The 18,913-nt window shown below is 45.1% G+C and overlaps 1 protein-coding gene across 5 annotated transcripts in view; it reads left to right on the top strand.

Annotated features, from left to right (window-relative positions):
• Nucleotides 1–18,913, top strand: part of LOC140197842 (vigilin-like) — a 269,622-nt gene that overhangs the window by 210,869 nt on the left and 39,840 nt on the right. For all 5 annotated transcript variants that reach the window (XM_072258336.1, XM_072258334.1, XM_072258337.1 and 2 more), the window contains 5 exons: nucleotides 5,375–5,488; nucleotides 7,842–7,928; nucleotides 8,760–8,891; nucleotides 12,854–13,072; nucleotides 17,510–17,731. In XM_072258336.1, coding sequence (XP_072114437.1) covers nucleotides 5,375–5,488; nucleotides 7,842–7,928; nucleotides 8,760–8,891; nucleotides 12,854–13,072; nucleotides 17,510–17,731 — 774 coding nt within the window. The remainder of the gene's footprint in view (nucleotides 1–5,374; nucleotides 5,489–7,841; nucleotides 7,929–8,759; nucleotides 8,892–12,853; nucleotides 13,073–17,509; nucleotides 17,732–18,913) is intronic.

Raw genomic sequence — 18,913 nt, 5'->3', positions numbered from 1 at the left:
TCACCTCCTCCCATACCACCATTCAGGGACCCAGATAGTCCTTCCAGGTGAGGCAACACTTCACTTGCAAATCTGTCAGGGTCATTTGCTCTATCCAGTGTACCTGGTACAGCCTTCTCTATATCTTCTAGCCCGTACTCCTGCCCCTCTCCCCATCTTCTTATTCTTGCTTCTTTTCCCCTTCCTCTGCAGTCCTGATGAAGTGTCTCAGCCCAAAACATCGACTCTTTATTATTCTCCATAGATGCTGCCTGACCTGCTGTGTTGCTCCAGCATTTTGCGTGTGTTGCTCTGGATTTCCAACATCTGCAGAATCTCTCGTGTTTTTATCTATGACCAGATTATTTACTATTCAGTGATACTCATAAGAACTGACCAGAATGCCCATTAAGATGCTTGTATAGTGCCAAGTTGGGCCTCGGCCCAGAACGTCTCGACTGTTTATTCATTTCGATAGATGCTACCTGACGTGCTGAGTTCCTTCTGCATTTTGTGTGTGTTGCTTTAGATTTACATCATCTGCAGAATTTCTCATGGCCGTGGTAGCTTTGCCCACTTGTGAGAGCAGATAGGGCCTAGCGTTAACCAAGGGGTGGTATCTCCGACACTGCAGTCACCCTCACTACGACACCAAGACTGTCAGATGAAATTCTTGTGCTCAAGTGCCTTGAATGGGAGATGAATTTAGAACTTCGACTCAAATTTCAAGTTTATTTATAATGTGTATATACAAACCTGCAGTGAAATGTGTCGTTTGCATTAACAACCAGTACACCCGAAGCTGTGCTGGGGTTAGCCCACAAGTGTTCCTAAGTATTCCAGCATGGCATGCTCAAACAGTGTTCAGCAGAAGGTGTAGACCAACCACTCCTCACTGCACATGAAGGGCTCCTCCATGGGAAGAGTTAGGAGCACCAAGCTTCTGAGAGCGCACATAACGGATGATCTCTCCTGATCCCTCAATGCTGCCTCTTTAGTCAAGAGAGCACAGCAGCGTCTCCATTTCCTGAGGAGATTGAGGTGAGTTATTCTAATCACTTTTTACCACAGCTTCATTAAGAATGCCCTTACCAGCTGCATCACCGTCTGGTAGGGAAATTGCACCTGACCACAAGACCCTACAAAGGACTGCAGAGACCGCTGACAGGGTTATCGAGGTCTCTGTTCCACCCATCGGAAATATTTATCAGGAGCATTGCGTATGCGGGGCCCTCAGCATTGTCAAGGACCCCTCCCACTCGTGCCACAATCTCTTTGAACCTCCACTATCAAGTAGGAGGTATCAAAGCATTTGGACAAGGACTGTTAGTTTGGGAAACAGCTTCTTCCCCAAGGCTACGAGACTTCTGAACTCCCTGCCGCTACCCAGGTCTCACCACGCCAGTAGCAATATACCATTTACGTTCAATGGTTCAATTGTTCCATTTACTATCAAAGAATGTATACAGTATACACCGGAACCTGTTACTGTCCGTAGACATCCTCAAAACAGAAGAAAAGACCCAAAGAATGAATAACAGAAAAAAAACGTTAGAACCCAAAGCTCCCTGCCCCGCTCCCAGGCACAAGCAGCAGCAAAAGTATCAACCCTCCCCTCACTTAGTCCAGCAGAGAGCATCAGCATTCCCACCACCCGCCATGCAAGCAACATCAAAGCCCGAGAGAGACTGTGCTCTCTAGTCCATCAAAAACTACTGTTCCAACTGTTCAACCTCTCACAGGCTCTCTCTCGCGAATGAGGGAGAGAGAGATATCGCGCTTCCACAGCAAGGGGAGGACAAACAGCTCGCTATTTTGATGTTACAGCCTGTCGTGCCGTTTTTACTTTATTTTCCCTGACTTGGGAATCAGCAGCACACTCTCACTCACCATTGCGAGAGAGAGAGAGTGATTGCCCGAATTAGAAGTCTCCGACATCCACACCCACTGTCTCGATGTTCCACTTCCCCATGACACTTCAGTTCGCGATATTGACTAGAAACTGGGTCCACAGAGCCGCGCAAGGTCGCACGCTGAAGGCTCCGTCTTCCAGGCCACTCCTGGAGATATCAAAAGTGCAGCTGATCAGTGAGTTCCTAGAATGGGAACATGCTGTTGGCATGAAGAACCACAGTCTGCGTCCAGCTGTAGAACACGGACTCCAACAGGACCCCAACTACCTTGAAGGGGAAAAAGAGGCATTAGAAGAAGAAGAATTTAAACTGTTCCACTGATGGACTGGGAGAAGTCGCCCTCTGATGCCATCTACTTTTTTAAGCAACACACACAAAATGCTGGGGGAACTCAGAAGGTCAGGCAGCATCTATGGAAAAGAGTAAACAGTTGGCATTTCAGGCTGGGACCCTTCTTCAGGACTGGAAAGGAAGGGGAGAAGACAGAGTAAAAAGGTGGGGGGAGGGGAGAAAAACATCTTTTTAACTCGTGTCATAAATGTACTTTATGCTAAATATCAATCTTCAGGAATATATTTTACTATTTGTTGATTTATTTGTGGTAATATTATACCGTGTTGTGTATGAGTTATTTGTATTGTGTTCTGCACCTCAGTCCAGAGGAACATAGTTTCATTTGGCGATATACATGTATATGGTTGAATGACAGGAACTTGAACAACATAGAACACAACAAGCAACAAAAAAAGTAACAGCCCCATTCCTCCCCCTCTAACACCCAACTGCCCATCCACATAGTCTTCCAACTACAGGACGGGCTGTCTTTCATCAAGTGCCATCCAGTGATCCATGAATGAAAACTTCAGCCTGTTTCCTACACTGGCAAATCATCCCTTCACCCTGCAGTTCCTTTGCCAATAATTTTAAATCTGTTTCTAGTAATGGAACTGAAATTTAGTTTGATCTCTACAGAGCTAATGCTAAAGCTTATCCTTCTCTCGAGATCACACATATCACTTTTGGAGGCAGGAATCCCAGATCTTCAAGTTAGTCCTTGCAGCAGGAGCGGGTGCCTGCCTTTCTGTGCCAGGGACCCAGGTTCAGATATAGTGAATACAACTACCAGCTGAGTTCTGACCCAGTTAGTTTGGGCTTGTGGTGCTAGAAGGAGTACAAAACATGGGGGGGCATTAACTCAGAGTTATGCCATTGGGAATGATGCCAGGGAACACTCCTTCACTAAGGACCTGGTGGATATCTAGCTCCTTAGGGATATTGATATTGGTTTATTGTAAAGTTTTCAGAACCAACATGGGCAGAGAAAGTTAAAGTACAAATCAACCAGGATTTCATTGGATGTTGGGACATGCCAGAATAGGTCTATAGCAGATGCAATCTCACTGGCTCTTCACTCGGTCTTGGTTTATCTGGATTATAGCAATATCTATAGTGATTAACTCACCAGCTCCATCATGCTTGAACTGGACCCAGTGTCTTTTCTCTTAGGCTTACCCAGCAGTCGTATTATTAATGCACGTCAGAAAAAAACTTTTTAACATCCTGACTTTTTGTGCGAGGAAGAACATTTCACTTTGTCGGATATCCGATAAGGCCCCTGGACTTTCTGGTTGGCGTAAATTAATCATGGAATACATTCCTTTGGACTTATTGACATGTATGGTACACTCAAAAACAAATAGTTTTCATAAAACATGACAACCTTTTCTGCAGAATATAGATGTGAACCTGTCTGCTATACTAATAAGGGCTTTTGTATAGGATGTTGTGGTGATGTCTATATTTTGATGGAAGTGTTCTGATACCTGATATCTATCTGTGAGGGAAGAAATGTAAGTGTGTCTGGAAATTGAAAGTTTTGTTATGCTGAGCAAAAAAAGAATTTTTAAAAACAGCTCCATCATGGACACTAACCTCCCCAGCATCAAGAACATCTTCAAAAGGTGATACCTCAAAAAGGCAGCATCCATCATTAAGGATCCCCATCACCCAGGACATGCCCTCTTCTCATTGTTGCCATCAAGGAGTAGATACAGGAGCTTGAAGACACACACTCAATGTTTCAGGAACGGCTTCTTCCCCTCCACCATCAGATTTTTGAATGGACAGTGAACCCAAGGACACTGCCTCACTGTTTTACTCTCTTTTTCAACTACTTATTTAATTTAACTTTTAATACTATATACATTTATTATTGTAATTTATAGTTTTTTTATTATGTATTAAACCTGATTGTGAGTGCTGTGGCCTCTTCCTAGACCTACATGGGGCGGCACAGTGGTGCAGCCGTTAGCACTACTGTTGTGTGACTCCAGTGACCCAGGGTCGATCCCAAACTCTGGTGCTGTCTATGTGAAGTTTGCATGTTCTTCCCGTAACCACGAGGATTTCCCCCGAGTGCTCCGGCTCCCCATGACGTGTGAGCAGGTTAATTGTTCGCTGGAAATTGTCCCTAGTGTAGATGGTGGCAGGAGAAGCAGAGAGTTGCGGGGAGGTGGGGGCAGCTGATGGGCAAATAAGAGGGAATTGCTTAAAGGAAAATGGGTGGGAAGTGGGCTGATGTGAGCTGGTGTAGACACGTAGGGCCTAGTAGCTTTCAAGATGAAAATAACAAGCTGGTAGGGATGAATGAATCCAAAATAAAACTGCACATGCTAGAAATACTTGGCAGGTTGGGCGGCCTCTGTAGAAAGCGAAACAGCTAATGTTTCAGGTACAGGACTCTTTGTTACAAGGGATGAGGTGAGGTGAAAACTACCCTCTATAACAGACTGAAAGGGCTGAGGGAGAGTGTATTGACTGGCTGCTTCACAGCCTGGTATGGGAACACCAGTGCCTTTAAATGGAATATCCTAAAAAGATAGTGGATTTGGCCCAGTACATCACAGGTAAAGCTCTCCCCATCATTGAGCACATCTACATGAAATGCTATCATAGAAAAGCACCATCCACCATCAGAGATCCCCACCACCCAGGTCATGCTCTTTTCACGCTGCTACCATCAGGTAGAAGATACAAGAGCCTCAGGACTCGCATCACCAGGTTCAAGAACAGTTACTACTCCTCTTGAATAAAAGGGAATAAATTACGCTCACTTGCCCATCCATTGAGGTGTACCCACAACCAATAATCTCATTTTAAGGACTCTTTATCTTGTTATTTCATGTTCTTGTTATTTATTGCTATTAATGTATATTTGCATTTGCACAGTTTGTTGACTTCTGCACTCTGCTTGACCTTTCATTGATCCTGTTTATAGTAACTATTCTATAGATTTGCTGAGTATGCCTGCAGGAAAATGAATCTCAGGTTTGTATATGGTGACGTGTACTGCGATAATAAAATGTACTTTGAACTATCTCTCAGTCCCCCTTGAGCAGCTTAATGGCCTCCAGTTCCTTTCTTGTTAATCGGGGTTTGCCCCTCTATTCTGTAACAAGTAAAATCATCTGTTTTCCACCCAGGTGATTATCAACTTCCCGGACCCTGCGCAGAAGAGTGACATTGTGCAGCTGCGTGGTCCGAAGAATGAGGTGGAGAAATGTGGCAAGTTCCTTCAGAAAGTCATCGCAGATTTGGTGAGTGGCCCTCTTCAGTCTGAACACTTCCCATTCCCATTGCAATGTAAAGCAGTGATTCATGGGTAAAAGCAATTTGCTGGATCTCCCTGGTGGTGCAAACCCTTACAAACACATTCCTTTGCCATCCCCTGCCCACCCTAGCTCTCTATAATCATAGCCTAACCCTCTGAGCTCACCTCTTTCATCCTTCTCCACATCTCCCTCACAAACACTCCCTCACCAAACAGCCATCACATCTTCCAAACCCCTAATCTACACCCCTTACCCTCTGTTTCCTGTTATCGCCTTCCCACTTCTAACACATACAAAGTGCTGCTGGAACACAGCAGGTCAGGCAATGTCTACGGAAAGAAATCAACAGGCCTCATCAGATATTCCCACCTCTACCTGCTCCTCAGCTTTCCCAAAGTGTTCAGTTTCTTTGGGAACATTGAACATCCTGTATGGAATAACAATGGTAAAGTCAAATTCTGAAGACGTCAGAAACCCAAGATAAAAGAAAACTACCGCACAACCTGTCACACTTGGGACTTTGGTAGTCTTAGACTGTCAGAGTTGTTGATATAATACACCAGCACATTTTTAATTTACTTAAAGGGAGCATGGTGAAACAGGTCGCTGGTCAGTTTGAGGAGTGCATGAAGCAAAGCCCCATTGAGTGAAAGGTAGCACAGAAACGGGTCCAGGAGACAGGACAAGAGCAATTAAACTGGAGCTCTGATGAGTTGGAAGGGAGAGTGAGATCTAGGGAGCTACTGAGTGAAAGAAGCCATGGGAACCAGGGACCTGACAAGAGAAGGGGTGCACAGAACTCAGCCCCAGTGAATGGGAGAGTATTGGAAACTAGAGCACAGAAGGGAGTGTTGGAGGACTGGGTCTCTAGTGAGTGATAGAGAACATGGGAACCAAAATCTTGCCATGTGGAAGGGAGCGCAGGAATGGGGTCCATTGAGTGGGAGAGCACAAATTCTATCAGATTGCATGGATTGTGAGTGAACGTCTTTTTTCAAATTCAGCCACAAATTCTCAATTGGATTGAAGACCAGACTCTGACTTGGCCACTCCAGGACATTAACTTTGTTGTTTTTAAGCCAGTCCAGTGTAGCTTTGGCTTTGTGCTTGGGGTCATTGTCTTGCTGGAAAACAAATCTCCCAAGTCGCAGTTCTCTTGCAGACTGCATCAGGTTTTCCTCCAGGATTTCCCTGTATTTTGCTGCATTCATTTTACCCTCTACCTTCACAAGCCTTCCAGGGCCTGCTGCAGTGAAGCATCGCTACAGTATGATGCAGCCACCACCATGCTTCACAGTAGGGATGGTGTGTTTTTGATGACGTGTGGTGTTTGGCTTACACCAAACATAGCGATTAGTCTGATGGCTGAAAAGCTCAATTTTGGTTTCATCAGACCATAGAACCTTTTTCCAGCTGACACAGAGTCTCCCACATGCCTTCTGGCAAACTCTAGCTGAGATTTCATGTGAGTTTTTTTTTGCAGGGGCTTTCTCTTTGCCACTCTCCCATAAAGCTGTGTCTGCTGAAGCACCCTGGCAACAGTTGTTGTATGCACAGTCTCTCCCATCTCAGCCACTGAAGCTTGTAACTCCTCCAGAGTTGTCATAGGTCTCATGGTGGCCTCCCTCACTAGTCCCCTTCTTGCACGGTTACTCAGTACTCCAAGGGATATTCAGTGACTTGGAAATTTTCTTGCATCCATCTCCTGACTCATCCTTTTCAGTAACATCTTTGCAAAGTTGCTTAGAGTGTTCTTTTGTCTTCATGGTGGAGTTTTTGACAGGATACTGACTCACCAGCAGTTGGACCTTCCAGATACAGGTGTGTGTATGTATTCACTGAACTGCAATTCAGTGTTTTTCTATTATGTATTTCATTGTTCTGCTGTCACAAAGACAACATTCTTATGACATATGCCGATGATACTAAATCTGATTTGATTATTATTGGCCTAGTATTAAGTCGGTGGGTTACTGAGCAGTACAGCTCGCTGGGCCGGAAGGGGCAGTTCTGTGTTGAATCTCTCAATAACAAAAAAAGCTGTGTAGTAGAGTCCATGAAAGTGAGTGGAGTCTGTTCAGAGTAAGGTGAGTAAAGTTATCCACTCTGGTTCAGGAGCATGGTGGTTTTCGGGTAATGACTGTTCCTGAACCTGGTGGTGTGGGATCTAAGGTTTCTGTACCTCCAGCCCGACGGTCGTCGCGAGATTAGGGCATGGCCAGGACAGGCTGTTGGTAATGTTGACTCCCATGAGTACGATGAGCCATGTGAAGTGTTGAGCACTGGTATTAGTGAATGCCTGTCGCTGATCTGCTGTTGTGGTCTTTGCTCTCCCCAGATTGAGAACAGCTACTCTGTCTCCATCCCAATCTTCAAGCAGTTCCACAAGAACATCATCGGTAAAGGAGGGGCCAACATCAAAAAGGTACAAGCTGGAGAGAAATATAACTGTCCAGGTTTGTGTTTGTGTCAGTTGGGGCACCACTCAGTTGCACTCTGGCCTCCGAGCCAGGAGACTGCATGCTCGATAATAGCACACAACCCTGGCGGACAGTCGGTGCTGAATATGAGACAGTGCTACACTTTCCAAGGCTGTCACCTTTCAGACAAAGTGTCTCTCAAACAATGCGTGTCTCCATTCATCCTGTCAGATAGGCTTATAAGGTCTCGTAGGTCCTTCCATTTGAAAGTCGGAAGAATAAAATGGGGGGGGTGCGAGGTCATGGTGGACAGTGGGGAGAAGGATCTGTATCTGTGCTGTATCTTTCATATAGTCCCTCTCTCTCTCTCTCTCTCTACCCCTATCCTATAGCTCTCCTATCACCTCCCTCTCTCCCTCCCCCCTTCTACCCCTACCCCTCTCCCTTCCATCCCTCCCCATCCACCCCTTCCACCCCTCCCTGTCAATTCCCCTTCTCCCCCTTACTTCCTTATCCATCTCCCCTCCCCCTCTCCTCTCCCTCTCTCCCCTCCCCCTCCCTCCCTTCCTCTCCCCTCCCCTCTCCCTCTCTCCCCTCCCCTCCCCCTCCCTCCCTCCCTCTCCCCTCTCCCCACCTCTCCCCTCTCCCCCTCAGCCCTACTGCTCTCTCTTCCCCTGCCCCCCACCCTCCCACTAACCTCTAATCTGTCCTTCTATCCTCTCCTTTCCTCTTCCCCTCTCATATACAGTAATATATGCTAGGGTTAGTTATGCCTTTGTTGCTTCCAGTTGTCAAGCCTGCCTCCCTCTGACCTGTCCTCTGCTCTGCTTTGCCAGATTCGCGAGGAAACAAACACAAAGATTGACCTCCCCACAGAGAACAGCAACTCAGAAGTGATCCTCATCACGGGGAAGAAAGCAAACTGTGAGGCTGCCCGAGACCGAATCTTGTCCATTCAGCGAGAACTGGTACATCGCACCGGGAGGTTTCTGTCCACTCTTTAAGCTTCATTGCAACTCGTGTCCTTACTTAACTTGTCAGCACCTTTAACAAGTTTCCCATAACTCATAATTCTACAAAAATAAGCAACCTGTGTAATATCAAGCCTCTTCCGCGAACAGCTGGGTCATCCAACCTACCGATCCTGCCTTTTAACAATACAGCACAAAAACAAGCTATTCAGCTCACAATGTTGTCCCAAAACAGCTAAAAAGCAAATCATAAACACCCAAACTCTAATCCCTCCTACCTGCACCATCTTCTTCACATCCATGTGCCTATCCTAACAGCTCTATTTGCCTCTACCACCATACCAGGCAGTGCATTCCAGTCATTCACCACTCTCTGAGTAAAAAACTTACCCCTCTCATACCCATTGAACTTGCTCCCTCTCACCTTCAATGCATTCCCTCTGGTATTAGACATTTCTACCCTGGGAAACTGATACCCTCTGTCCACTCTATCTATGCCTCCAATACTCTTGTAAACCTCTTATCAGATCTCCCCTTAGCCTCCAGCACTCCAGAGAAAGCAACCCAAGTTTATCCAGCCTCTCATGAAAGCACTTGCCCTGTAAACCAGGCAGCATCCTAGTAAACCTCTTCTGCACCCTCTCCAAAGTCTCAATATCCTTTTTATAGTAGGGTGACCAGAACTGTATGCAATACTCCAGATTTGGCCTAACCAGAGTTTTAAAAGCTCTGCTGGTCATCAGCATTCCTGCCTGTCTATCTGTAGCTCTTAAGTCTTTTGTGGTACCAGACCCAACTATTCCTGCAGTGGATATTTGCAAATTATGCATTAAAATAAATATTACTTCACTGCAGTGCGAACAACATACAGATTAAGATTTATTTATCACTGGTACATTGAACCATACAGTCAAATGCGTCATTTACATTAGCAACAAACATACCTGAAGGTGTGTTTGGGACAGCCACCAAGTGTCACCACATATTCCAGTACCAGAATGCTTGGTGGAACAACCCAAACACAACAAAACAGAACATATCAAGTGACAATGCAACGGCAACAGAACAAGCCTCGTTCATCCCCTTCTCCCACCCACTCACACAGTCTTCTAACCCCAGGATGAGGCTGTCTTCAGCTTCCAGTGTACTCTTGCAAACACTAGCCCCCAATTTCCCCAGCAGACTCTCAGAGATTCGCAGACCCAGGCTCCTGCACAGTTCCTTAACCTCTGGGCTTTCAAGACAGGGTTTGATTCGGACATCTGATTGACAGCATCAAGTAGTGATGGCCGCCGAGTAGTGAATTGCCCCTCAACTATTTCCATTCCTTTGTGGAGGCCTCATAAATAATTAGAATTCCTCTCAGAGTAAGTTTATATTTTAGGTAACGGACCCTGAAGTGTAAACTGTTTCTCTCTCCACAGATGCTGCTTGACCTGCTGAGTATTTCGATGATTTTCTGTTTTTATCTCAGGTTTTAAGCATCTTTTTCAATTGATAATCACCTTCCTTCACCTTTACCTGTCTCAACAGCAACTCAGCCGCGGTTTATTTGAAGTTCATCCTGTCATTTAAGTAGTGCCTGGTTCAGAGAAGAGAGCAGTTTGAGGGAAGTGATTACAAGGAGCACAGAAAGGCAGCAGCATATAAAACTGAAAAGTTGGACTAACTGATTTTTGTCTTAAAGTGTATTTATACTAATACTGTTTACAAAGTACAGAGTATATTTTATTATCAAAGTACATATACGTCATCATATGCAACCATGATATTTATCTTCAAATGGGCATACTCAGTAATGAATGAAAGGAAAAATGTTAGAACCCCAAAGCTCCCCTCCCCCTCCCATGCAGAAGCAGCAGCAAATCATCAACCCTCCCACTCCCCTCCCCTCACTTATTCCAACAAAAATCATCAGCCTCTTCCTCACCCACCATGCAAGGAATAGCAAAGCCCTCAAAGAGACCATGATCTGCAGTCCATCAAAAACCACTGTTCGCCCAACAGCTGGACATGCCACTGGCACGCGCGCGCTCTCTCACACGCACACACGAGAGAGGTATCACCCCTGCCACAACGAGAAGGGAAATCAACAGCTCACTATTTCAATGTTACAGAATGCAGTGTCGCTTTTTTAATTTCAAGTTCCCTGACTTGAGAGTTGGCAGCATCGAGAGAGAGAACATAATGTGTAGAGGCCTCCAACAGCCTGGGGAGTGATGGGGAAAGTGAGCGTAGTTATCCCCTTTTATTCAAGAGCCTGATGGTTGGAGGGTAGCAACTATTCTTGAACCTGGTGGTGCGAGTCCTGATGGCAGCAGCGAGAATAGAGCACGACCTGGGTGGTGAGAATTTCTGATAATGGATACTGCTTTCCTATGGTAGCATTTCTTTAAATGTGCTCGATGGTTGGGAGGGCGTTGCCTGTGATGTACTGGGACGAATCCACTATCTTTTGTTGGATTTTCCATTCAAAGGCATTGGTGTTTCCATAGCAGGCCATGATGCAGCTAGTCAATACAATCTCCACTACACACCTGCAGAAATTGGTCATTTTGATCAGCAACAATTTATACCTTGTATGAGGATATTCTCACGTTAGCCTCTGTGCTGCAGATATCGTATTACTTTTCAGCTGGAATTGGTGATGCACGAGAGATCTACAGAACAGTCCTAGGTTGACTGACAACAAGGTTGAGGAAATATATTTTAATTATTTACAAGGTTTTGGCGTTCACAAAGCAGCAGAAGTAATTCAGGGCCATTTCACAACTTGGGCTCAGGGCCACCCTGCTGATATAGCAGTGACTCTAGGTCTGTCCTTCCTAGAATTTAGAAGAATGAGGGGGGAATCCTTGAAACCTATCAAATATTGAAAGGCCTAGATAAGTGGACGTGGAGAGATGCTTCTAAAGGCGGCCTCAGAATAGAAGTAGTCCCTTTAAAACAGAGATGAGGAATTTCTTTAACCAGAGGATTGTGAATCTGTGGAATTCATTGCCACGGACAACGGCGGAGGCCAAATCATTGGGTATATTTAAAGCAGAGGTCAATAGGTTCTTGATTAGTAAGCATGTGAAAGGTTATGGGGAGAAGGCAGGAGAATGGGGTTGAGAGGGATAATACATCAGCTAAAAAGAAATGGTGGTGCAGACTTGATGGACCAAATGGCCTAATTCTGCTCCTACTGTATGTCTTATGGTCTAATGCATGCACTCAAATTTTGTGTTTTGCTCCAGATTTCCAGCATCTGTAGAATGTATTACGTCACTGAGATTTTTCCCTGTGTTCAAGTTTTATTCCCCCTCTAGCACTTCTTTGCCTCCCTCCACCATCCTGACCGACTGTAACCCTAGAATCTGTTGACTTGGTATCATTGTAAATTCACAACTGATTCTAACCTGCATATTTTAGAAATCCCCGGTACTGGGGAAATTCAGTGCACTTACCAAGGAAGTGAACTCTTTTCTCCCCTTCTCCCCCTCTCTCTTTTTCCATTCCCCATTCTGGCTCCCCTTTTACCCCTTCTCTTCTCCTCATCTGCCTATCACCTCCTTCTGGTGCCCCTTCTTCTTCCCTATCTCCCATGGTCCACTCTCCTCCCCTATACGATTCCTCCTCCTTCAGTCCTTTATCACCTCCCAACCTCTTACTTCATCTCCTCTTCCCCCAGTCATCCACCTATCCTCTCATTTATCGCCTGTCAGCTTGCAGTCCTTTCTCTCCCTCCACCTTCTTATTCTGGCTTCTGCCTCCTTCCATTCCAGTCCTGATGAAAGCTCTAGCCTAAAACATTGACTGTTTACTTCCCTCAATGGATGCTGTCTGACCTGCTGTGTTCCTCTTGCATTTTGTGTGTCTCGCTCAAGATTACCTCCAGAATCCCCTGTGTTTATTAAGTGAAATCTGTTTTGATTTCTTGTGCTCCTTCTGTTTAATCCTTGCCGCCTTTACCTCAGGCAAACATCAAGGAAGTGGATGTCTTGATCCCAGCCAAACTGCACAACTCCCTGATCGGGGCCAAGGGACGTCTGGTGCGGTCGCTGATGGAGGAATGCGGAGGGGTGCACATTCACTTTCCATCCGAAGGATCAGGCAGCGACAAAGTCACCATCAGAGGTCCTGTGGAGGAGGTGGAGAAGGCAAAGAAACAGCTGCTTCAGCTGGCTGAGGAGAAGGTACTTCACTAACCATGTTCATTTTTTTTAAATTAGCTTTATATGTCACACTTATGTCAAAATATACAGTGAAATGCATTGCTTGTGTCAGTGACTAACGCAAGGATGTGCTGGGGGCAGCCGCGAGTATTGCCATACTTGCGACACCAACGTAGCATGTCCACAACTTACTAACCCTAACCCCTACGTTTTTGATCTCCCTACCATCCACTGGGGACATTTATCAGGAGCGCTGTGTACGCAGGGCCCATAGTACTATCAAGGATCCCACCCATCCATCCGGCATCCTCTTTGACTTTCTACCATCAGGCAGGATGAATAAAAGCAAGAATGGTCAGCATGGGAAACAGTTCCCTCCCTCAGGCCATTAGGCTTCTGAACACCCAGCCGCATTGCATTCAAAGTGAGAATGTTCTGTACCACACAATATTTAACTTGTGCACAATGTAGATTTTACCCTTACTTTCCTAAATTATTGTGTGTTATGTGTGCTACAGTGTTTTACACCCTGGTCCTGAGAAGTGTCTCATTTGACAGTATACGTGTATATAGTTTAATGACAATAAACTTGACTGTGGGTGGAAACTGGAGCACTTGAAGCAAATCACGCAGTACAAGCTTCTCACAGATAGTGGTGAAAATTGAACCTCAACTCTTACAATTGGTGCATTAAGGCATTATGCTAACCACCATGCCACCTCCTAATATCAACACCAATACTTGATGTTATTGCATATTAAAGATTGCTGTTGTTTGAATTATCGAAACATATGGTGAAATTGAGCCATTTGCATTGATGATTAGCTGGGAGGAGCCCCCAAGTGTCACCATGCTTTGAGCACCAATATAGCATACTTGCAGCTTACTAACCCTAACCTGTATGTCCTTGGAATATGGGAGGAAGCTGGAGCACCAGCATAAAACCCACACAGTCAGAAGGAGAACGTGCTAACTCCTTACAGACCACGGAGGGAATTGAACCCCAATCACCGATCGCTAGCACTGTAAAGCCATTTAAGCCACTATGCTACCATAAAGCATTCACGTTCCCAGTTCTTTATTGAGTTACAGAGCACGAGAAACAAACCAAGACTCTCACAACATTTTGTACAAGCACTTAAATCACCTCCTCCACCTCAGTGACCTTGAGCTTGGAGTGCTGATTGTGTCACGGAAATTCCCTTGTGTACCTGCTAGAGTCTCAACATCTCACATTCTTACTGTAGGGCGCCACGGTAGCGCGATGCTATTACATCTCGGGGCGTTCCAGAGTTCGGACTTCAATTCCGGTGCTGTTTTGTAAGGAGTCTTTGCACGTCCTCCCCGTAAAATGCATGGGTTTTCCGCAGTTCTCCGGTTTCCTCCCACTGTCCAAAGATATACTGGGTAGGTTAATTGGTCATTGTAAATTATCCCGTGATTAGGTTAGGGTTAATCGGAGTTTTAGGGTTGCTCAAAGAGCCTACTCCGTGCTGCATCACTAAATAAATAAAATCTACTTTTCATGACTCCCTGAAAGGCCTGTTAAATATGATTTCAAGTGTCTATTAATAAAGAGCCAGATCAAAGGCAAGGGAATTAGACTAAACCTTTTACAGTAACTCCAGTGAATCTCCCTTTTTTGTATTGTACTCAGTTGGTAGAGCTGCTACCTCACAGCCCCAGGGACATGGTTTGATCCTGACCTCCAGTGCAGTCTGTGTGGAGAAAATAAGGAGAGGCTTAAATAGGGGAGATGGAAATTCTTCTCAAAGCAGGGGTGTCTAAACGAGATGACATAGGTTTAGTTCAAACTAAATTTCAAAAGTAAATTTATTATCAAAGTACTGTCGGATCTGGGTAACTTTCGATCCCTGGGCTCTTTTAGGAACTCAAGAATGGGCGATAAACTTTAATTATTCACAAGCATTTATTTTAAAGTTTAAACAAAGAACAGATACTAAGCAAATAAAAGCCCGGTGATAGGGAGCAAATGAAAGATGAGAAATTAAAGAAATTCAATGGCTTCAATATGGCGCTTTGGAAAAATCTTGTCACCTTTATACTCCAGATCACAGAAATTCATTCGATGAGAATAACCCAATCAACGGTTGCACAATTATAGCACGTAGGTAATATGCTAATTAAAAATTTAAAAGGGGCAATAAATCGTTACGTAATTGCTAAACCGCATTCTGCTAGCAAGAGAAGGCCAACCACCACATACTCTGAAAATACAAGATACAGATAGTTAAAAATACAGTCAGTAAAAAGGAAACTACAATTAAAACTATTAAAGTGGTGCATTAATTCAACTAATATCTTACAAAAAGTAAAAAAAACTGATTTCAACAGTACATATATGTCACCATATGTATATATTGAGATTCATTGTTTTATGGGCATACTCAATAAATGTATAGAATAGTAACCATGACTGGATCAACGAAAAGCTGCCCAACTTGGGCATTCAACCAGTGTTCGACTCAGAGGGAAATTACATACCGCAGATTGCACTGAGGGTAATTTGAAAGATATTTAGCATGATTGTCCGCAGGCTGCAGAATGTCACTGTGGTTCTCTGGCGCCATCTTGAGGAAGAGGTTCAGAAGGGATCTGAGGAGGAATTTTTATTTACCCAGAGGGTAGTTGGAATCTGCCCCCTAAGCCTGAGGGGGTGTTGAAGAAAGACATTCCCACCACATTTAAGATTATTTAGACATGCAGGTTGTATCACTGAGGCAAAGAAGGCCGCAGATTTCCTCGTGCTGGCTAATGAGATTCATATAGATGGGTGCCATGGATATGGTGGGCTGAAGGGCCTGCTTCTGACTCTGTGGGGGAGTCCAAGGCCAGTGGGCACAGCGTCAGAATGGAACTTGGTGCCTTTAGAATAGAGATAAGGAGAAATTTCTTCAGTCAGAGGATGGTTTGCCTGTGGAGGCCAAATCATTGGGTATATTAAAGCCGAGTTTGAGAAGTTCTTGATTAGAAAGCATGTCAAAGGTTATGGGGAGAAGGCAGGAGAGTGGGGTTGAGAGAGATAATAAATTAGCCATGATCAAATGGCAGAGCATACTGGATGGGCTGAATGGCCTAATTCTGCTCCTATCTTATTATGCTATGTAATTCCACCACTTTAGAAACTTTAAAACTACTGTAAAATAGTAACTTTAAGAAAAGGATGAAATGTATTAAGATATGATGAGAAACTAGACAAGGAATGATTTGGATGGTCCTGCCAAAGAGATACCTTGGAGCACTGAGCACTGGGCTGAAAGGCTGACTGGTTTGATCCATCTCCTTTACACTAGACACACCACAGCCCCTCACATAATGTACCTCTTCATCAGAAGTCCTGGTGAAGGGTCTCGGCCCAAAATGTCGACTGCTTACTCTTTTCCATAGATGCCACCTGACCTGCTGATTGAGTTCCTCCAGCATTTTGTGTGTGTTACCCCTGCACTGTCCTGTACTTAGTGGGGAGGTTGCAGAGGGGAGCTTCGACATTAGTAGAGTCATAGAGCACTATTCAGATTCAGATATTTATCACATGCACATCAAAACATACAGTGAAATGGGTTGTTTGCATTGACAACCAACATACCCAAGGATGTACAGCACTGAAGCAGTCACTTCGGCCCATCTAGTCCATGCTACACTGTTATTCTGCTATCATAAACATGAGAAAGTCTACAGATTCTGGAAATCCACAGTAACTCACACAAAACGCTGGAGGAACTCAACAGGCCAGGCGGCATCTATGGAAATGAATAGATTGTCAACGATTTGGACCAAGACCCTTCTTCAGGACTGAGAAGAAAGGGGGAAGATGCCAGAATAAAAAGGTGGGGAGAGGGGAAGGGGGATAACTGGAGGGTGATAGGTAAAGCCAGGTGGATGGGAAAGATCAAGAACTAGAGAAGAGGGAATCTGATAGGTGAGGAGAGTGGACCACAGTGAGAAGGAGGGGAGTTAAAAGGTCAGAGTGGGGAGTAGAGGAAGGAGGGAGGATTTGTTTACCAGAAGGAGAAATAGATATTCATGCCATCATGTTTGGAGGATACCCAGACGAAATATAAGGTGTTGCTCCTCCATCCTGAGGATGGACTCATCTTGGCACAAGAGGAAGCCATGGAACGACATGTTGGAATGGGAATTCGGATTTGAAGAATTCCTCCGGCATTTTGTGCATGTTATTCTGCGTAGTCCTATTGCAATGCACCTAGACCATAGCCCTCCACATCACTACCATTCATGTACTTCTCCAAACTTGTCGCAATCGAATCTGCATCCACCATTTCCACTGGCACCTAGTTCCACACTTGCACCACCCTCTGAATGAAGAAGTTCCCCCTCAGGTTCCCCTTAAATATTTCACCCTTCACCCTTAAGCTATGACCTCCAGTTCTGTTCACAGATTCCCTTCTCCCCATCCCCCCCCCCCCAACACTACAGCAAATCAACAACTGCACCGTGGAGTTGCACGCCAAACCAGAGTACCACAAGTTCCTCATCGGCCGCGGCGGGGGAAACATCCGCAAAGTGCGCGACCGTACTGGGGCCAGGATCATCTTCCCAGCAGCCGATGACAGGGACCAGGAGCTGATCACCATTGTCGGCAAAGAGGAAGCCATTAAGCAGGCACACAAAGAGCTGGAGATTCTCATCAAGAACTTGGTGAGTACCCTCATCCTCTCACCCCCTCTCTCCACTATGTTACAAGAAAGATCTTGTATCAGATTCAGGTTTATTATTGCTGACTTGCCTGTCATGAAATTTGTTGTTTTGCAGCAGTACCAAGCAAAAGTATTAGTTAGTCAGTCAGTGGGTGCCGTCCCGAATCCAGGGTTGGTGGCTATGCACCTCCATCTTCTTTGATCTTGCGCTCTTTTTCTGGCCTCAGCATAACTCAACCCAGTCCATTGCCTCACTTTATCGTACCAAGTGGTTCGCTGCCTTCCTCTTTCTCTCTTTCCTTCTATCATCCCTTCCAATAACAATTTCTGCAGTCCACCACCTCTAACAAGTGCCTGGCATAAGCATAAAATTACCATAAATTACAAATAGTGCAAAAAGTAAAGGAATAATGAGGTAGCGTTCGTGGACCATTTAGTAATCTGATTGCAGAGGGGAACAAACTGTTTCTGAATTATTGAATGTGGGTCTTCAGGCTCCTGTACCTTTTCCTCCGAGTAGCAGATTGAAGATATGTCTCTACCAAAGGAGGTGTAAGCCTCCCGGAGGACCACAACCTTGTCATAGGGTTTAGGGACTTGAAGCCTCAATGATCCAGAGAGCTATGCTGGCTGGAGTCAAGGTTTTATGCTTTGTTTCTGAGTAGGGTCACCCATGCCAAATAGGTCAAAGGATAGAGGCCAGAGTGGTCCACCAGTCCTCCACGTTTGGGATTTCAGCTCAGGGCTAGTAAAACAAAACTGTTCCGGAAACAGCATTGAAGAATCTTTCTACATCTGAGTGCAACGGTATTCCTGAGTCTCCACCTGGGACTTGCATGACTCTCAGTAGTGAAAACTGAGCTATCGACACGAGGAAGGAAGCCCTGAACACCACCAGAGATGGAGGACCTTCATTGCTGCCCTAAATGCCAATGGCATAACAGGTAGTAAGTAACACAAAGGAGGTGTAAGATGCTCCTTCGCTCAGCTAACCTGCAGGTTACCCTTAGGCAAGGTATGGCAATTGCTTAGTCACGGGATCAGGTGGTGGATGGTCGTATGAGCAGCTGGTGCATATCACAAATCCTGGTTATGTGACCACTGTCACCAGGCAGACAATTCTCTGAACAATATTGATAATTGCTGGGGTCACCCATCTTGTAAAGACACTCCCCAGAAGAAG

Source organism: Mobula birostris, chromosome 5, assembly GCF_030028105.1.
Source record: "Mobula birostris isolate sMobBir1 chromosome 5, sMobBir1.hap1, whole genome shotgun sequence".
Lineage (NCBI taxonomy): Eukaryota > Metazoa > Chordata > Chondrichthyes > Myliobatiformes > Myliobatidae > Mobula > Mobula birostris.
The sequence above is the reverse complement of the archived record's forward strand: the minus strand, read 5'-3'. Positions and strand labels throughout refer to the sequence as shown.